The sequence below is a fragment of the Maylandia zebra genome, linkage group LG5 (genome assembly GCF_041146795.1).
Source record: "Maylandia zebra isolate NMK-2024a linkage group LG5, Mzebra_GT3a, whole genome shotgun sequence".
NCBI lineage: Eukaryota > Metazoa > Chordata > Actinopteri > Cichliformes > Cichlidae > Maylandia > Maylandia zebra.
The window spans coordinates 20,836,833-20,857,498 of record NC_135171.1 but is presented as its reverse complement, the minus strand read 5'-3'; the positions used below and the strand labels follow the sequence as shown (position 1 = coordinate 20,857,498).

The 20,666-nt window shown below is 39.2% G+C and overlaps 1 protein-coding gene across 5 annotated transcripts in view; it reads left to right on the top strand.

Annotated features, from left to right (window-relative positions):
- arhgef25b (Rho guanine nucleotide exchange factor (GEF) 25b) overlaps positions 1 to 20,304 on the top strand; it is a 29,407-nt gene extending 9,103 nt beyond the window's left edge. For 3 of the 5 annotated variants that reach the window (XM_076883986.1, XM_076883985.1, XM_024802451.2), the window contains 15 exons: positions 6,659 to 6,981; positions 7,086 to 7,190; positions 12,764 to 12,885; positions 13,208 to 13,274; positions 13,413 to 13,516; positions 13,725 to 13,794; positions 14,413 to 14,502; positions 14,597 to 14,689; positions 15,382 to 15,432; positions 15,529 to 15,606; positions 15,707 to 15,898; positions 15,972 to 16,152; positions 16,243 to 16,448; positions 16,546 to 16,686; positions 18,317 to 20,304. In XM_076883986.1, coding sequence (XP_076740101.1) covers positions 6,659 to 6,981; positions 7,086 to 7,190; positions 12,764 to 12,885; positions 13,208 to 13,274; positions 13,413 to 13,516; positions 13,725 to 13,794; positions 14,413 to 14,502; positions 14,597 to 14,689; positions 15,382 to 15,432; positions 15,529 to 15,606; positions 15,707 to 15,898; positions 15,972 to 16,152; positions 16,243 to 16,448; positions 16,546 to 16,686; positions 18,317 to 18,418 — 1,925 coding nt within the window. In that variant the 3' untranslated portion in view covers positions 18,419 to 20,304. The remainder of the gene's footprint in view (positions 1 to 6,658; positions 6,982 to 7,085; positions 7,191 to 12,763; positions 12,886 to 13,207; positions 13,275 to 13,412; positions 13,517 to 13,724; positions 13,795 to 14,412; positions 14,503 to 14,596; positions 14,690 to 15,381; positions 15,433 to 15,528; positions 15,607 to 15,706; positions 15,899 to 15,971; positions 16,153 to 16,242; positions 16,449 to 16,545; positions 16,687 to 18,316) is intronic. The other 2 variants (XM_076883987.1, XM_024802452.2) reach the window with 1 other exon arrangement.
- Positions 20,305 to 20,666: the final 362 nt, after the last annotated feature.

Genomic DNA, 20,666 nt, shown 5'->3' with positions numbered 1-20,666 from the left:
ATGCACACACAAAGGCACATGCATAGACACAGAGCCATGTCCCACAACTGCAACCCTTAAATCCTCTGTTGTTCCAGTTGTTTCAGGAAGTGATTACAGGGCAGCTCTCCGCACTGTGGCAGACCCTGCAAACAGGCATGTAAAATGTGAAAATGAAAGCAGCGTTGCGTTGCCTCACTTTCTCACCTCCTGATTTCCTTTGGGATACTCATCTTCTTAGTGATGTGATTCCCCCCCCCCCCCCCCCCCCTCCCCCGCCACCCCCCTCTAGACATTTCTAAAAATATCTGTTTTCTATTTGTGGATTAGTCATAGATGACACTAAAACACTAACTGCTTTTTAACATCTTTTTGCTCATGCCTTTTATTTATTCAGCATTTTTTTTCTTCTCATTTTATAGTGTTTATCTTGTTTGGACCTCCTTCTTCTCCTTCACTCTGTGATCCTACTCACTGATTGCTCATTTCATTTGGCACAATGTCCAAGTGCTATTTATAAAGACAGAGAAACACTTCCAGTTAAAGTATTTTTGGGTAACTTGCTTGGAAATCTACAGTTTTCGGTGTGTCACCAGACATTCTTTCACTGTGGCGCAGAAACTGCCTTGATTAATAGCCAATTAGCCAGTGTGTGTGACATCATCCTTGCCAGCATGTGTAGAAGTAAACCCGATGAGTAACAAGCATGAAAGTGTCTAGTTTCACAGATCACCTCCATATACAGGAGTTTACACACTCACTTAGCCATCTTACACTTTTTTGGGTAATGGTATGTTTCCTGCTGAACTAAATGTCTGATTTTAACCAGATTTACATCACAGCATAAAGTTAAACAGTACCTGCAGCAAGGGAAGGTTTCAGTCTTCTCTAAGACAAAGCAGTTTTATTTATAGTGCATATTTTACACAAACAATGCCCTAAAATCATGGAACAGGAAACACGGTTGTGATATATTTCTACATCAGTGTTTGTTGGGAACCATTAGCTACACGATGCAAACAATAATGTGTGCTTCTGGTATGTGCTCAATGGTCAATGTGATGCTTACTTTTTATCTTTTCACTCTAAACTCTGTCCTTAACCTTACCTACAATGAGGCAAGATGGCGTACGCTGTGTAGCTCGTGTATTTAGCAATAGACGTTAGCAGGAACAGTGTGTGTAAGTAACCAGTATGAGTAAAAGCGGGTTAGTTCAAAGTTATTTTTTATTCTTAGGTAATCCAAGCACTGAGGGGAACCCACAGTCTGTGTCTTAAATCATCACTTATTGCACTTCATGTGTACAATAAGTTAATATCTTGCTGTAAGACTTTATGCAGGAAGTTGTGTACGTGCTGCTGACACACTGTTTTGTTCCACTGTGGATCTTTCATGGTTTGATATTGTAGTGAACTTCCCATGCAGAATTAATTTACACTCATGTAAAATTAATGTAATTCAAAATTCAGTTCAATTCAAGTTTATTTTGTAGCAATCCATGAGGTGCTTTTTACTGTAAGGCAAAGACCCTACAGTGTTACCAACAGTCAGACCACCCTTTATGAGCAAGTGACAGTGGGAAGGAACATCTCCCTTTTAAGAGACTTCTGGCAGACTCAGGGAGGGGCAGCTGTTTGCTGTGGTTGGTTGGAGGGGTGACAGGAAAGAAAACAGCAGAGAGAGAGAGAGCAGAGGGAGACGGGACAAAACAAACCTTGTGGGGGAAAAATGCATGTAGTGACTCGCTGCTGTGGTGTATTAACACATAGGGAGGGAAAATGGTGAGTGGAGAAGAAGTGCTAAGAGGACCTGCAGCAGTCTGAGCCTATAAGAGCAGGATAACTAAAGGATGGCCTATGGTCACCTGATCCTGTTTCCTGGATGTCTGTTTCCTGAATCCAAACTGGGAGCTTGTTCCACAGGAAAGGGCCCTGATCGCTGAAGGCTCCGGCTCCCATCAACTTTTAGAAACTCTAGGAACCACAAGTAAACCAGCAGTCTGAGAGCAAAGTGATCAGTTTGTATAATATGGTACTATGAGGTCTTTATGAATTAAATAAACAGGGCTTTAAGTTGCGGCTCATGTCTAAACAGGTGTGTATTTTGTGCACAGGTAGGTCTCGATCAGATCCTGTTTAAATCTATTTTACTGGAATAATTATAACTTCATGCCTACATGATAAGTCGTCTTTGTGGCTAAGGAGTAAAAACACTCATTGGCATATAAACAGACATATTCCTCTCTGTGTATTGCACTGGATATATACTTCTGTGGGTGTACACAGAAAACATACACCTTGCTTGATTTGTATTTTTAATGACAGAAGAAGTATAAACTGAGACTGCAGTGATCATCATTTCTTCCATCAGCAGGAAGATAATGTGACGCACAGATGAATAATCAGCTCCCTCACATGACGCTTAATGAGATGAAAACACTGAAATAAATTAAATAAATGAAAGCGCATGTTGGCATCTGATTATTAAGAGAGATTTTCTATCAAATTATACAATCAATTTAATTTCCTGGATGGATAATACTTTATGATGTTAACTGTAACTTTAACTGTAATTAAGCGTTCAGTTATGTTGCAAAATGTTTAACATAATTTTTAAAGCATTAGAAAATTAGAATTAGATAATATGTACCGATTGCTGTCACTCACTGTGAGCCAGACATGGTACTAATTCAAAATATTTAAGTGAGTTATTTGAACACTCAGTTGCAAAAGTTATTCAGTTATTCTTTCTGTGCACACATCAAGGAAATGTGGTCAGTGCTGACACTGGTCAGGAGACTAACTATAAAACTAGAGAATGGGAGGACCTACACTTCTTTAAAGTGGAAAAACATCAAAGTAGCAAGTTAAATGCTCAAAAAAGGTCAATTGGCCTCCTTTTTTCCTTGATAACTGACTATGAATGACTCTCGATGTGATTCCAACTGGGGTAAGATTTGCTGACTCACTAGAAGCTTTAGAAATAATCCACAACTACCCAGATGGTCTACTCCAGTTCAGTGAGTCAGTTTCTGCCCTCACATATCAAACTCCATACTGTAGTAAAATGCACCAGAAAGGATTACTGTTGGAGTGAGTGACCCCTCCTTAATGTTTTGGTCTCATTTACTGTCATCTCCTTCCATCTGGGCATGGATGCAGAGAAAATTATCCTCTTCCAAACTCTCATCTATCCATGGATCTGTATGTTGTTGAGCATTTATGTTGTGAAACCACCTGAAAATAGTTGCTAATGTTACAGTTTAAATCAACAGGTTTTAAACTGAATATAAAACTATGTATTTAAAATAAAAATCTTATGTCTGTAATGTCTGAATGCGTGGATGCATTAGCAGCATGCATCCTTGCATGCACTTCAAACACTCCCTTAAGTCCTGATGGTGGTCCAGCTGTTGCTCTGTTGGAAAATGACACCTTACATAACAATTTTAAACAAACATGACCGGCTGAGTTGCTCAGCTCAGCGCTGATCTGGGTGTCAGAGAAGCCACTATGAATACTAAGAGTCATTTCAGGGTAAATGTTAGTGTATTTGCAGAAAAACGAGCAGTGATTTGTACATACCTCATTTTAACAGATGTTGGGGTGGTTGACAGCATTCATGAATGACCTTGATAGTTGTTTTTTTTTTTATTTAAAAAAAAAAAGGAGACCAGATGGCAGTCTCTGCTCGGGGTTGTTTGTAGTGACTCGTTTGAATTTGTTCTGTACTTATTTGGATCACATAGTTGTTGAGATGCTGATAAAGATGCTGCAGTCACTTAACTGATTGAAACATCTGCTTTGAAAATAAAAAAAATTAACTGAAAAAAAACATCATTTTATACTGTGCGTGATTTTGGCTGTAGCACTCACCAGTGATGTGACTCTGCTGTGGTCCAGAGAACTAATATATGCATTCGTTATCCTAACTTGTCATCTTAGTAGTTTCCAGCTGACAGTGGGCAACATGCATGGTACACCCGGACAGGGTCGACATCTGCGACAGTACTGATGAGAAAGGGACACAGAAAAGCATCCAACCCATGAAGGCACAGTGAAAATATGCAAGCGTCAGTCAGATTTGAACCCTGAACTTGCTTGCTTACCGCTGTTCCACAGTTTGTTTGTTTGTTTTTAACATAAAGAGAAGAACGTTATAAACCTAATTGTTAGTACTGGATAATGTCTTCTAGCTGTTTTACTTCTTGTTCTCACCTTCTCATGCATCTATTTTCTGTGTTCTTCATCCTCTAAATTCATCTTGTTTTGGATTCACCATTATTTCTTTTACATTTCCAGACTCTTCCATTATTTTTGGTCAGCATGTTCATTTAGAATATAAGCAAGCTGTTGACAAGTTCATCTCTGAACGTGTCAACAATCCCAAACTCTAAACAGACACAAACACCTCCCCTCTGTCTAAATCATCCCATTACAGAAATCGGCTTGTGTTATTCACTGCACGAATAAAGCAGCAGACAATTGTTTTAGTATATAATCTTACTTGAATGCAGCCTCCATTAAATGTATTGTTTTGTTTTGTAGGATATCTTCATGCCGGCTGAAAGCATCAGTCGGTATCACTAATCGTGCAAATATCATGAATAGTGCATTTAATATTTGTCTGTTTTTGTACACGGGGAACAGTTTTTTTCCAGTCTTTTTTAAAATAAAAGGAGTTAAAATGGAACAGGAAAAAAAAATCCCACATGATTTAGTATTTTATTGTCAGTATGGTGTCTTGTTTAATGGCTGCATCAGGCAGTTTTGGCAAATGGCTGACCCAGTTTTCCACTGGCTTCTAGAAAGCTTGTTATTATGATTACAGCTTACATAAATGTGCTGACAGGGAAGAGTGGCTTCTGGGAAGAATCCAAAATGACAAAATGGGGCTCCTGAAAGATTTCATTTTGCTATGATCAGCAAAACAGAGTGAAATTTTAAGGTTGCAGCTCTTGATTAAAACCGTGTGGTTCACGATTTGATACCAGTTTCCACAGTGGAGAGACTTAAAGCTGGAAACAAGATCCAGCTGTGGTGTTAAACGGTGTCATCTCTGGTACTGGTCCAGGCTGAGCTGCTGACTGAGAACATTCAGTGCAAACATGATGATCTCAGTTGTGACTATTTTAAAATGCTTTAATTTGTGTTATCAGAAAGGTTTGATCCTATGAACATGATATATATCCGGGGGTCACTAGCTATATTTACCAGAAGAGTTCTGACATAGTTGCCACTTTATTTTTTTATTATTTTTTTTTTTAAAGAAAATGCTCTACAATGACAAGCTAAAACATTAGTTTTCCATGAAAATATTTAACTAACAATAAATAATATAACACGATATATAAACAAGTTCATTTGCTTCATAATGCCAACTTTAACTTTTTATACCTACTTTTTTAACTAAATGATGTGAATACTACTACACTACTACATCCCCAATTCCCCAAATTTGAGAAAAAAAAATGCAATCATTTGTAAATCTCATAAGTGGATATTTTATTCACAATAAAACATTTTTTCGAATTTGATGGAAGCAGCGCATCTTAAAGAAGTTGGGACAGGAGCAACAAAAGGCTGGAAAAGTTAGTGGCCCTCAAACAGCTCACAACAACTGGCAACAGATCAGTTTTGGGACTGGGTGTAACAAGAGCATCTTAGAGAGGCAGAGTTCCTCGGAAGTAAAGATGGGCAGAGATTCACCAATCAGCAAAAAACTGCAATCTACAAATGGATGAACAATTTCAAAATAATGCTCCTCAATGTAAACTGTAAACAGTACGTAATATCATTAAAAGATTCAGAGGGTTTGGAGAAATCTTTGTGTGCAAGAGACAAGGCAGAAAATCAGTATTGGATGTTGTGTATTTTGTTCTTGGGCAGCACTGCTTTAAAAACAGGCATGATTCTGTCATGGAAATCACTGCATGGGCTCAGGAACACTTCCACAAATCACCGTGCCATCCACAAATGCAGATTAAAGCTCTGTGATGCAAAGAAGAAGTCACATGTGAATATGATCCAGGAACATTGCTGGCTTTTCTGGGCCGAAGTTCGCTTAAAATTGCCTGAGGCTACAGGGTGGAAACTGTTCTGTGGTCAGACAAATCAAAATTTGAAATTCTGCTTGGAAAACATGAAACAGAAGAGAGCAAGACCATGAAAAGCTTCTGATAGTATCCATGGTTTGGCAGCTTACTTTTATTTGACATTTTACACAGTGCTCCAAATGTTTTCTGGTGCTGGGTTTGTATTTCCTTTAATGCATAACAAAATAAATCAAATTATATAGTGTTGAGTAAAAGAATGTTAAAATAGGAGAGATCTTTTAAAAAAATGATTATTATTTTACAAAAGTATTGCTTTAACTACATTTTCCTGTGAATTTGCACAACAAATGCACGCAAATCAACTTTTACTATAACATTTCCAGTTGAATTTATTTAGCCTTTCCTTGTGAGAACAGACCAGCTCTGGTATTTAAAATCATTTAGTGCCCGTAGGTACAGTAGCTGCAGCTACTGAAGTTACAGTGTGGGATAAAGACAGGAAATTGAACATTTTTGTGCAGAATTCTGTCTGCAACATTTGACCTATGAGGATATACCCTGCAATTAGCTCCTGGACTTTATTCATGTTCTCTTCCCCCCCTTCTTTCTTGCTCCTTTTGCAGCAGAGTCGTACTCTGTGGCAGGCAGTGATGGCAGTATCACTCCCTCAGTGGGCTCTGTGCCTCACCAGGCCTCAGGCGGCTCCAGTCCCTGCTCGCACTCCTCGTCTGGAGGCTCACGGCACCCTGTCACCACTCTGAAGAAATGGCTTACCAATCCCGTCCGCAAGCTGAGCTCTGATGCCAGAAGTGGAGCGGGGAAAGGCGAGAAGCAGATGTTTGGGTCAGATGGGAGGCAACCAATGTTGATCCTTTCCCACACTGAAACTCAGCAAAGGCCTATGGAAGTGCACAATAACTACACCATCCTCACCTCTGGAGACACAGTTAGTATTTAAGACAGACATATAAACTCATTTACGGTACTGAGATATGCTATATTAGTATAATGATATATTTATTCCTAATTACAGTTTATTTTTGTTGCCAGGAGTGGAAAGATGGCCTGTTGAATCCAGCAGTTCATTCTCCTTTACATCCAGCTTCTCCGAGCTACTTATCGGACCTCCTGCAAGGCAGAAACGCACAGAGTCTAGTAATGATGTTACGCCTAACCTGTCTTTACACACCTATAAATGCAACTGATTCAAAGCCTCTTTCTTTCTCAGCAGTTAAACACCATAAATAGGTCTCATAGAAGTCATAAAAGTAACTCTGCTAGAAGCACACTTTTAAAATTCATCCATATCAGACACAGGCAGTAAATGTTTCTTTTGCATGCTATGAATACAACCTGGTACATTGATGCACATGAAGAAAAAAACAACTAACAATTTTGTTGTGTATTTGTGCAATAAATACTTGAAAGGGTAGTTATGATGGTTCTCAGAAGAAGCAAGACCCAAACATAGGACACACAAGACACAGGGAAAACTCAAAATCCAAGAAAACAAATCCTGAAATGGGCAGAAAAAAGGAAAAAAATCCCAAAAGTGATACACTGAGAAATCTAGGAACAAACATGCGCACAAAAGCTTGACTATTATCCAGACAAGTCAGTCTGGTAAGTGAAACGTGGACAGCTGATGGCATATATTCTCAGGGGACTGACTGACTAATTGAATGCAGGTTGTCCAGAAAAAAACAGAACAAAGGTTGGAAGTACAACTGAGAGGTCGTAACCAAGGATAACAAAATAAAACAGGAAATAACTCACACAGTAAGCACAGCAGGAATGCCAAAACATGACAATACTAATTCATTTATTATTCCACGAGTTATCAGCCCATCATCGTCATCTAAATGATCTGTGTCACTTGTGGGCAGTTAAGGACTGAACATTGATCCACAACATAACACATTAAATGATGACTACGTTAGAGGTATAATTGAATTCACACACAAACATACATGTGTGCATGAAGAGCTTTGTATTCCAACCCATATTTGGTGATTTAAAAATCGGAAGTATCAGTCAATATTTTTGAATCTTTCATACATAAAAAACAATGAGCTCATTTCTTTAACATGGTGGCTCTATATTGTAGTGGTTTATGTATTTGCAGAACAAGCAAAAGACCCCGGAAGTAGACATAAACTCTTATTTTCCTTGGGGATTGCAACAGGAAAGGTATCTGGTGTAAAATATATATACATTTTTACATTTTTGTTGTTAACGAGTCCTTACTAAAATAATGTGACAATGCAATTTAAAAAATAGTCTTGTTTAATTGTCACAACAAGTTTTAATTACTCATTTACAGTCTACAGCACACTCTCTGTTGCTGCTAATTATATTCACAGTATTCACTCACTATTTCTTAAGGGATTCGCTAACTTAGCTTGTAGCCAACTTGGTAGCTGCATGGCCCTCTTGCACCTTCCTTCTGTGTGTCAGATGTTTAGTTACTCCTCGGTGTCCTTTAGTAATAATGATACTTGTAATAAATGTAGCCTCTTTGCAGTTTTTTTTGCAGGTAGCTTAGCCCCGTTAGCTCTCAGAAGATGCTGTAGGTATTACGGTTACTGCACTGCAGTTGTTTGTATCATATCTATCTAACAGATTCCAATTTGTTCATGTAAATGGAGAGTCCTCTTCATACACTGACGTTAATTACGGAGTTCCACAGGGTTCAGTGCTAGGACCAGTTCTGTTTACATTATACATGCTTCCCTTAGGCAGTATCATCAGAAGGCATAGCATACATTTTCACTGCTACGCAGATGACACACACCAATTAGTTAAACTGCAGAAATGTCTTAAAGCAGGGGTGTCAAACTCAAATACACAGTGGGCCAAAATTCAAAACTGAAACAAAGTCGCGGGCTAACGTTAATATTTATTGAAATATATTTAATCCTCCAGATATAAGAATGAATCTTTTCTTATGGACTCAAACACGTTTTGCTGTAAAACTGAATATGGAACATGCAAAGCTTAATACTAAACAATATATATATTAGCTGTATAATACCAGTAGGCCAGCTCTAATAGTAATTTGGTATGGCTTCGCGGGCCAAATGTAATTAGGCTGCAGGCCAAATTTGGCCCACGGGTCAGAGTTTGACACCTATGTCTTAAAGACATAAAGACCTGGATGGCCTCAAATGTTCTGCTTCTAAATTCAGATAAAACTGAGGTTATTGTACTCGGCCCTGAAAATCCTAGAAATGCTGTTTCTACTCAGATACTTACTCAGGATGGCATTACCCTGGCCTCCAGCAACATTGTGGGGAATCTTGGAGTCATTTCTGACCAGGATATCTCCTTCAGACTGCAGGTTTACTTGTGGCTCCTAAATAATTTAAAAGCCGAATGGGAGGCAGAGCCTTCAGTTTTCGGGCCTCTCTTCTGTGGAACCGGCTTCCAGTTTGGATTCAGGAGATAGACACACTCTCTACTTTTAAGATTAGGCTTAAAATTTTTCTTTTTAATAAAGTATATAGTTAGGGCTGGATCCGGTGACCCTGAATCCTCCTTTAGTTACGCTGCAATAGGTCTAGGCTGCTGGGGGATTCCCATGATGCATTGAGTCTTCTTCAGTCACCTTTTTCACTCACTATGTTTATACACCTCTCTTCATCTATTTTTTTTTTTGTTATTATTAATCTCTGGCCCTTTTCCACAGCATGTCTTTGTCCTGTCATCATTTACTCACGCCAACCAGTTGCATCAGATGGCTGCCCCTTTCTCAGCCTGGTTCTGCCGGAGGTTTCTTCCTGTTAAAAGGGAGTTTTTCCTTCCCACTGTCGCCAAAGTGCTTGCTCATAGGGGGTCATATGATTGTTGGGGTTTTCTCTTATTTCTTTGTACTGCTGTAGGGTGTTTACCTTACAACATGCAATGCCTTGAAGCAACTGTTGTTGTGATTTGGCACTATACAAAAGTTGAATTGAAATTCAATTAAAAGCTGGAATACACCCTTGACATGCCACCAGTCTGTAGTGGGGGGCTAGACATAGCTCTATAGAGTATCATTCAGATTTATCTTATGTTAGCTCCCTGATTAAAATGTAAGTTCTTAAAGTAATGGTTCTCCTCTGTTAGAGACTCTGCATGTGCCTCTCTTTCCTGCTCTCAGGCTGTGTGTCAGACTGTTGAGAAAGCCTAACAGAAAACAGCTTTTAGCCAGAATATGAGAACTGAACAACAGGAGTACACCTGCCAAGTGTTAAGAAGATCAGATGAAAGATTCTTGAGAAACACACACTCATATGCACACTCCAAGAGCCCTTCGTTTATTCTTTTTCCTCTGTGTATGTTACTAATTAAAGTATTTTGACTCTCGGACTGCAATTTGACAATCAAAAGAAAAAACAAGCAAAAAAAAAAAAAAAAAAACTACCTAGATTAAGCATCAACAGACCTGTAACATAGCTGGGTATAAAAATAGCATCTTAAAGACGCAGTGGGTCACCAATTTGCAAAAACGTGTGGAAAAATTTCAGAATAATGTTCCTCAATGTAAAATTGTAAAGACTTATTGTAAAGAGATGAAATATGTCATCGTCTACAGTCCATAATATCATCAAAGGGTCACGGGACAAATCAGAATTGTGTGTACTATATGAAAGATAGGCATGATTCTGTCATGGAAATTACTGCATGGGTCAGGAACACTTCTAGAAAACATTGTCTGTGAACACAATCTGACTTGCCATGGATGGATTCAGTTTAAAGCTCTATCATGCAAAATCAAATCAATAGAAACTCCGCTGCCTCTTCTGGGCCATAAAAAACATTTTATTAGACAGATTTTAAGGCAAATGTTTGATTTGTGAATTAAACAATTAATTGGGCAATTTGTTGGTTAAGAATATATTTTAAAAACACAAAAAACAGCAAAGTCCTCTGCACTTTCCCACAGATTTTCCATGGAGTGTCTCTTGTTATTAAATCTTCTGATAATGTAATGCAGAGCTTGTAGCAGATAATGAATAACTTAAAGCATAATTACACTTACACTGCACATGTCTCCATCTACATCCTGCCCATATAAAAGCACTCCTATTCATATACACCACCTGACCTTTGTGCATTATGACTCAATTTTGCTGCATTTTTCATGTGCACGCTCACACACAAATAAATATATAAAAGCACCGACAATATTTCTCAGAAACCCTACACTGTACTGAGTAATCTTTGAGAGGGAGTGGAGTAGATTGAATCCTGTGGGCTTTCGTTGATCGCATCTGGAAGTAATTAAGTAAAGAAAACAGCCTTTAACAGGGTTAGGGTTGAGGGCGGAGTGCATGCCAAAATTAGAAGAAGAGCCTCAAAGGCAAGGTGAGAAACAGGTCTGTGGATGTTGGACAGTTCTCCAAAGATGACAGAGTAAAGTTTTGTAAGCTTTGCAAAGGTGATAAGAGGAATTTTTAAATGATTAAATTAATCCTTTAACTCATAAAGCACATTATTTTTCTTAATAAATGATTGCTCTCACTTTTAGCCTTTTTTTAACTCATGGCCCTGCAGAAAAATGTCATTGCTTAGATACCTGTAGCTTCATATTTATTTTCAGTTATTAACTGTTTACTCTGCTGCTGCCTGGGTTACTATAAACAGTCTTACTGTCCCTTTAAAAGAGTAGTTTAATAGTTTGGAAAATATATTGGATACATGGTTTGTATGGTCAGTATAACAAACATCCAAAAGGCAGTTAGCCTGGCGCAGAGACTAGTAACAACCACTAATCACCAGCATGTATGAGCAGCTCCATAAATTTGTTTGCACGCAAAAAGTCTGGACACTGTCAGGTGAATCGGGCCAGGATACTATGGAAAGTTGGGATGTTGTGTAATACATTGTCTAAAGTAGTAGTGCTTTGTACATGTGCTACTTGTACTTGCTGCTTTTTCTTTCAGTAATTTGAATAAATTAGAAAATTAAACTGTTTGCTGGAGAAGCTGCTGAGCTGCTCCCTGATCTCAGAGCATTACCAGTTATCTGACAGCACAACAGCAAGTCATTGCAGAACAGAGCATCCCTGCAAACCAGTTGAGCTCCACACATTTGAATCATTCTCCAAATATAAAATGTACATTTGATCTACTTGACAACATGTTCTGATTCTGCAATAGGCTCTTGTTCACTGAGGCAAAAGATAAAAATTAGGATTCCAGTTAAATTCACATTAGATTACAGTGCTTTTAGGTGAAGAGTGATGTTTGTTACTTAACAGCTTTCTGTGCATTTTTCAGTTAGCAGGCTCTCAGTTACAGTATATGACTTGACAAACTGCTCATTATTAACCTTGCTGTCTGCCCAACACTCTCCTCAGCAGCACAGAAAATGTGCTTATTATTCTCAGGTTACTCAAAATTGCCCCACTGATGTGTTTCCCGCGGCGATTACTAACTGCTATACAAATAAACTTGCCTTGGATGTGCCGTGCATGAAGCCTAATGATTTTAGTGTGTGTGAATGGATTGCTCCACAGCACTGTGTTGCAGTGGGGGAAGAAGTAACAGAATTTTTAACTAGCATACAGATTAAAATACTGCTGTATCTACAATACTACTTGAATAAAAGTACCTAGAGTTACTTTTCTACTCTTTATTTCACAGTCATCCAGAGCTCTTTAACCAACTGACCTCTCTGATTGAATGTAATACTGTATGTTACAGAAATGCCAAAAGATGTAATGTTTTCCTTTTGTGTTTTAGAGTCAAAGCATCAACACTCTGCAACGGGAGGACAGCTGTACTGTAACCGATGACTCAACCAGCCAGTGTTCTGGTACAGTGGACAGTGAAGAAGAGAGAAACATTGCTTTAGAGAAGAGCATGTAAGTCTAAAGCATTATACCAAATACTGTAACTTCTCTAACTTCTTTATCCCCTCAGGATTGCTGAGGTCCATGGACCAGCTGCTCCTGGCAGTCCCAAAAGCCCCTTTGAAAACCACGGGCAATTGTCCGATTTCAATTATTGCCCCCAAATTGTGGAATGATCCCCTTGCTCTTTTATCATTTTTCCCTTTTATAGATAAAGGCTATGTGTTTGCCCTTGTTTCATGCCTTTATGCTGAGAGAACTGTGACTAACTATGATTGATATTTCGCACAGAGCCCTGAGATCATCATCATGTTTTTTAATGTTTGTCTTTCAGATACGTGCTAACAGAGCTGATAGAGACAGAAAGGCTATATGTTGAAGATCTTGGACTTATAGTGCAGGTATGCCTCACCTCAAATGATCTACTTATTTGTATTTATATAAGAAACACCTGACATTGCTTAATTTGTACCAAAAGCAAAGGAGTTTATTTCCCGTATAGAAATAAGCAACTTAGATACATGTTTGTGTTTATACAGGGTTACATGGCCACCATGGGTAATCAGGGCGTTCCTGAGGACTTGAGAGGAAAGGACAGGATTGTGTTTGGAAATATCCACCAGATCTATGACTGGCATAAGGAGTGAGTCAGAATGTCTCCCCCCTGAGTTCCTCTGAATATGAACATCTCTTATGTTTAACAAGTTTTCCCCCTAAACTTCTCATGTTTCATAGCTGTTAAGCATGTGTCATACCCCCTGCTGCTGTTTGTTTCCTGCCTCTGAGTACGTGTGTGTGTGTTTGGCTGGTTGGCTGCTTTTGCCTGACCTTCTGTGCTTCGTGTCACACAGTTATTTCCTGGGAGAGCTGGAGAAATGTGTGGGTGATCCAGACAGCCTGGCCCGGCTCTTCATCAAACATGTGAGCCTAAAGATCAGTGAGAGACTAGTGTCCTTTTTTTTTCTCAGTCTGAACATTTAGTCATCACAGTCCCCAGTGATGTAATGCCTCGGCCTGCTGCTGTGCAGATGTGTTTTCTTTTTGTAGATCAGCTGACTGCAGGTGCAGCTGGTAAATAACAGGCAGCAATCAGTGTCGAAGACGCTTCCACTGAGACCCTGCTGTTTGTAAAAAGGAGCTGAATCTACACCTCTCTGAGCTCTATTAAATTTTTTTGTTGTTTTTACTCTAAACTTCAGAAGATTTGATGATCATCATTGCAAACGGCAACATTAAACACAAAGAAAGCAACTTTTATTTTGTGTTTTGATGTAAAACATCAAAATGTGGAGAAACTGGAAGGGTGTGGAAAACGATTATTGGCACTTTACAGTCGAGCATCCGTATCGCTGTGCTACAGCAGGAATATAAACAGAATAAACTCATAATTTTGATTTGATTTTCGATCCAAACATCTTTATTTCTTTAAGTTTCTGCAGCATGTCTAATTCAGCTTTGGACACTAAGGTGTAATTCTTACCCTGCTCATTGCTCCACACTTATTTGTAATAATTTCCATTATCCCTCTTCCACTTCCAGGAGCGGCGTCTTCACATGTATGTGGTTTACTGTCAGAACAAACCCAAGTCCGAGCACATTGTCTCTGAATACATCGAGACATACTTTGAGGTGAGAGCCCAATGGTCTCTGTCCGCAGAGATGACTTTTTCAGCCTAAAAAACCCTTGTTTTTCACATTTCTTTCCATTTTTGTCTTCTGACAGGATCTCAGACAACAGCTGGGTCACAGGCTGCAGCTCAATGACCTGCTTATCAAACCTGTTCAGAGGATCATGAAGTATCAGCTACTGTTGAAGGTTTGCTACTTAAAAAGATGACCTATTCACTTGCATGGCACCTGCTACATGTTAATATTAAAATAATCTGTCATTCGTTTGATTCAGGAAACATCAAAATGATCAAAATATTAAATAGTAAAAGGGTTAATTTACTTAAATTAAAACGTTCACAACTGAAAATTGTGAGTAGGCTCTCAGCAACCTTGCATACAACTAGCGGGTAACCAGTTGAGTCACGTTCTCTATTGCAGAAAGATGTCTTGCGAACGAGTTGTACTCAGGCTCATGCTGATTGCAACTTATTGAAAATCCATTTGCTTTTATAAATTAGAGGGCAGCTATTTAAAAACCTTCTCCAATCTGTCTGAGAGTGGTTGCAGAGGGAGATTAAGATTATTTTGAGACAGTTTCCTTCAATCCAGGTGACCTGTGCGTTCACTTTGCACAGGTCCAGGTGACCTGTGCAAAGTGAATGCAAAAGGTTCGGCAACTGGTTGCAAACAGCTGTCACCCAGTTTTTTGCAACCGGTTGCCAAATATGAAAAATTAAATTCAGCCACTGATTTTGATCCTAGTCACAAGGAGGTTTTTATTATACTGCACCATTATAAGTCCTTATTTCCTTACTTTATGTTACAGTTTTCTATTCAAGTTGTTTCAGTTTATTTTATGAAAATTAAAATAAATCTCTTATTGACTGGCACCTTCAGGACTTCTTGAAGTATTACAGCAAAGCTGGGAAGGATGTGGAGGAGCTGCAGGTACGAGCTCATTATGAAATGGAAACTCCAATAAAATGCTTTATCATTTCAATCGCACACTAAAATTATGTTTTCACTGCTATCCATCTGACTCAGAGAGCAGTGGAGGTTATGTGTTTTGTGCCAAAACGATGTAATGATATGATGAATGTGGGAAGGCTCCAAGGTTTTGAGGTAAGATCTGCCGTTTTTTAATGTGTTCTTAAAAAATAAGACGCATATCCGGGATGACTTGTGTTCTTTGACAATGGTATATGATATATGTACTGCTCAGGGGAAAATCACGGCTCAGGGGAAGCTGCTCCAGCAGGATACCTTCTCCGTCAGCGAGCAGGAAAGTGGCTTCCTGTCCAAAGCGAGGGAGAGGCGGGTCTTCCTGTTTGAGCAGCTGGTCATCTTCAGTGAGCCAATTGATAAGAAAAAGGGTTTCCCTTTGCCGGGGTACACCTTTAGAAACAGCATCAAGGTGAGATTATATTTGAGTGCTGAGTGTTGAGTGCTTTTGTTAATGTTCAAAATGAGCATGTTGTGTTTTGCAGGTAAGCTGCCTTGGTGTGGAGGAGCACTCTGAAGAAGATCCCTGCTGTCTGGTCCTGACTTCTCGAGGCACTGACGGCAGTGTGACGCGCTTCATCATGCAGGCATCATCTCCGGATATACAGCAGGCTTGGCACAGTGATGTGGTCCAGATATTAGAGACTCAGAGGAACTTCCTTAATGGTACCGGAGCTCAGTCTTTCTTCTATACGACTGTTGATTTAAGAGTTTGGTCTGTCTGAATAATGCAACATATCTTCCTGTCTGCTGCAGCTCTTCAATCTCCGATAGAATACCAACGGAGGGAAAGTAAGTCAAACAGCCTGGGCAGGAACACAAAGTCTCCATCTACATCAGCATCTGGCCTGTGGCCTCACTCCTCAGCATCCGTGGACAGGCGTCAGCAGCCCTGTTTTCTGTCTTATAACACCTCCTTGCCCTCTATGCATTCATCCCAGCACAGCCCGGCCTCGCAAACGGTGCGTGTGAAACAGCAGTGCTCACCATCATATTTATGCACAAACATGCATCTGTATTTTTCTCACGATTTAACTTTGACTTCTTTGTCTCTTTAAGGTGTCTAACCCTTGCGTGGTAACAGTTTGTGCAGCTCATCCCTCACTTTCCTCCCCCATGCAGCTCAGTCTGTGCTCAGAGGTGAGACGTGACTGTGGCACATCCAATGGCCTGGCTCCCTGCAGCTATCACAGCCTGCAGGTAAATAATACACAACACTGACTGACCTCAGTTATTTAACAGATGAGGCATCTGCCATGCTGATAATTTATTCTTCCTGAAAGAAAATACAGTAAAAGTTGTTTACGGTCTATAGTTATGCACTGGTGTCATCAATGAACATTTAAAGTGTCTATTTGAACCCAAATTATCTGTATAGGTAGAAATTCACATTTAACGATTACATTTGCAGGCAGCCAATTGAGTCGGGTCCCTTTGAGCTGTGGTCATTGGTCAAAGACTCATTCAGACTGATGGCAAAATGTCACAAGTCTGTCTGCATTTATAAATTAGCAGGTTTTTTTTGCAAAATTTCAACAATGTCTCTAAGAGTGATTGCAGTCCGTCCAAGTCAGACTGCAACTGTTTGCAGAAAGATCCAATCAGTCGTCTGGACAATTGCCCTGTCATCAAAGGGATGGTGAATGTGCACAACCATCAAGCTCTGGGCAGCCATTTAGTCAACACTAGTTGCAGTCGGCTGCAGAATGTGATATAATTCAATGCAGTCAGCATTTCTAAATAAAATAAAGTGATGTAGATCAGCTCTGTGAAGCTGGTCTGTGTGCGTGGACTGAGGCTGTTTGTTGTGGCGATCACTGATGGTGATGGGAAATGACTCTCTGTATGCCTTTGTGAAAATATCCTGTTGTTGTTACTGCATGGATTTACAAACCTGGTTGACCTAACCTGCAGCCAGTTTATGGAAAACCCGTTGACCTGCTCTTTTATCTCATTCATTCAGACTTCCACCAAGAGGAGGAAGCAGTTTGATTACAATACTTATTAGACGTGCTGATCTGGCCTGATTCCACAAAGTTGTTCTTGTCCTCTTGGCTTGCTCTTTGTGTTTTGGATCAGCTGTATTTCTATTGTGCTTTAAATGCACAAGAAAATAAAATAAAAGTTTCCTATCTACCTTTTCACACAGCCTTTATCACACATGTCATGCATGATTCCTGACTCCGTGCCATTTTTATGTAACAGCTTCTTAATTACATTTATGTAAAGAAAGTCACTGAGTACCGGTTCATTTTTCATTACTGATGAAGTAACTGCACATAACTTTTGCAGCCCTATTCTCCTAGATCCAGGCTAAAAGAGCAGAGGTGACAGGGCCTTCATAATCGGTGCAACAACTGACCTTTTCACATATGATTTACCTAATGACTAAAAAACCCCTATTTGTTCTTGCTTGCTTTGAGTTCTACTTGAGCAGGGTTTCCTGGCTTTTTATTATGCAAGCATAGCCTTATTTACTTCTCGTATTACTTTAATTGATTAAAGTTTCTATTTTTAAAATGTATGTTTATAGTTTTTTTTGTGCATACTGTATTAAATAATTTAACAATTTTTGTTTAAATTACCTCAAATTTACCTCAAGTGGTGAAAACAAATCACTTTATTCTGCAAATGCTAATATTACAGCCTTAACAGCACAATTCTTTTATCTCCGTGTTATTTTTAAAGTTTGCCTTTTCAGTCTTATTTTGCAAATGTACTAAATTACACTGATGCCAGAATCAATCACCTGATTAACAGGAAGCCTTTGAAAATCTGCAGTGTGTCTTTGCTTCAAATGCCAGTGTAAAAATTGCCTATTTCCTCTCAGGGTGTGCCCGCCAGTTTCCAGACGATCACATTTAAGGACGCTGGGACTTATTCAGCGCATCAACTAAATAACTTGGATCAGCTCAAGGAGAGCGAGCAATAATGCGCTGCAGTGTCACATGAACTCAGTTTACCCTTCTGGAGCTGGAGTACCTCGACTAGGTCTGACTGCCAGGACACTTTGTTCCACTCATGTACACAAGCTGTCCGAGTCTGCGCGTCTCTGTTTTCACATATTGTCTCATATTTCCTTTAGGCTTATGATGTGGGGACTATTCTAGTGAAGTTACTTTGGTGTGACTGTATTCATTTGAGTGCATCTACATATACATTACCAATCAGCTATAACATTAAAAACAAGATGAACCGAACAATTCCGATCATCTCTTGCAATGCAAAAACCTGCTGCGAAGCCTTAGGTGCTGCCATTCATCTGGATGTTTCTTCCACCTTATTAGCGAAGCAGCCTCTTCCAGCTGGACAGTGCACAATACGCACTGCAAAAACTGGACGTAAAGTCAGATTTGTTGACTTGGCCTCCAAACTTTACCCATTCTGACTGAGGATCTGCACGAAGGCACGAGAAAGCCCCGTCCACAGGCAACACGTCCATTCCACAGAACACAAAGTTTTCCACAGACTCAGTGAACCTGCATCCATGCCTCCAAAGCTGGGATGCCAAATTTGTTTTACATTGAGGGGGCACATATAGCCCACTTTGATTTCAAGTGGGTTAGGTTTATCTACACATTTAATGCCTGTGATATCTTAATATAAGAAAAAAGTGCAATTTCAAAATTTTGTCTCAGTTTTTCTGCTTGATTAAAAAAAATGTTGCCATAAGACATGAACTAATTTTATCAGGATGACTTTGGGGTTAAATTGTAAGAAATAATTGTGTAAAATTACAGAAAAAGTTCTGGTACCTCATTTCCTTGACTGTCCTGTAATTATAAAACAGAACATTGTTGTTAATTCACATTTTTAGAATTATTTTATTATTATTGTTTTTAATGTGGACCCATTATAAAACAAACAAACAAGAAATGTTTTAAGAGTAGACATTTAAGAGTAAAAAAAAATGGGGGCAAACAAAAATTCTGTTTTTTTCTAATTGTTAATACTTTAGTGTAGCATGAATGCAGGAGGGCAGTCCTTATCAGCAGAAAAAGCTGTTAAATATACCAAAATAGAGTTAAAAGTCGAGACTACGCCCTCTTTCACATTATCCAGTAGACCAGATTGGTGTCTGTGTCAGGAAGATTCTGGCCCCCAGGCCTTATGTTTGACACCCTTTCTCCAAAGAGGTCATTTCACTAAGCAGGTTATTTTAATGTTTTGGCTGATTGGTGTAAATGCAGGCATATATTTCCTCTCAGGGTGTGCCCGCCAGTTTCCAGATATATATATATATATATATATATATACATATATATATATATATGTGTGTGTGTGTACATGAAGTGTATATATCTGTGTCACCACAGAGACTGTGCTTCACGGTGTTTATGTATTCATTTCTTCCTGTTTCCTTTGAAAATTCTTTGATGGATCTTTGCATAATGCGTAATATTTTCACAGGAGACCAATTCCACTTTATTCCCACAGAGAACTGAGATCTTAAATCCCTCCTCAAATAACTGTATCCATGAAATTGCCAAGTGACTGTAAATCCCAGTTATAGTCCAGGATCTCAATCCACACGAGTTATGTGTATCCCTGCAGTCCCTGGAGATTAGCGAATAGCTGTGCTTTCTGTCTGGTGGCCTGTTTTAACCCTGCCATTGTCAGTCTTATCTGAACTAAACATGTTTGTGGACTTACACAAAGCTTGTCATAACCAAGCAGAGAGAGGAAAAAGGGAACACAGATAAAACCGAGGTGCTCATTCGTCATTGTCGTCTTGAATGTAAATAATTTTGTGTTGGATCATATCGGTGAATCTCGTGCTGTCCTGATACACTCGTGGAATTAAAGAAGTTGTTCAGATATTTGTTATCATCATTTTTAGTTTTTCACTTCATGTGTCTCTTTTAGCGTCTCCTGACTGTTGTGTGTCTCTTGTTATTTGGACCCATTGAGTAACTTGTTCTCGATATTTGCTTTGGCCCTTGTGCCTATGAGGTCTCAAGGCTGATAGGTCAGTTCATTTATCCTTCCATGTTTCCCGTCTATTTTAAATATAAATGACCCATTAAAGCATAGTTGCTGGGAAATATGAATTATTTCCATCTTAAACCAACAGTCTGCAATCGATCAGTCAGAGTGTAAGTCAGCAGCTATTTCCTGTCATTTATTGTCTTTTCCATGAATTAGTTTTCCTAATACAGGCCAGAGGACCCCTTCCTAGC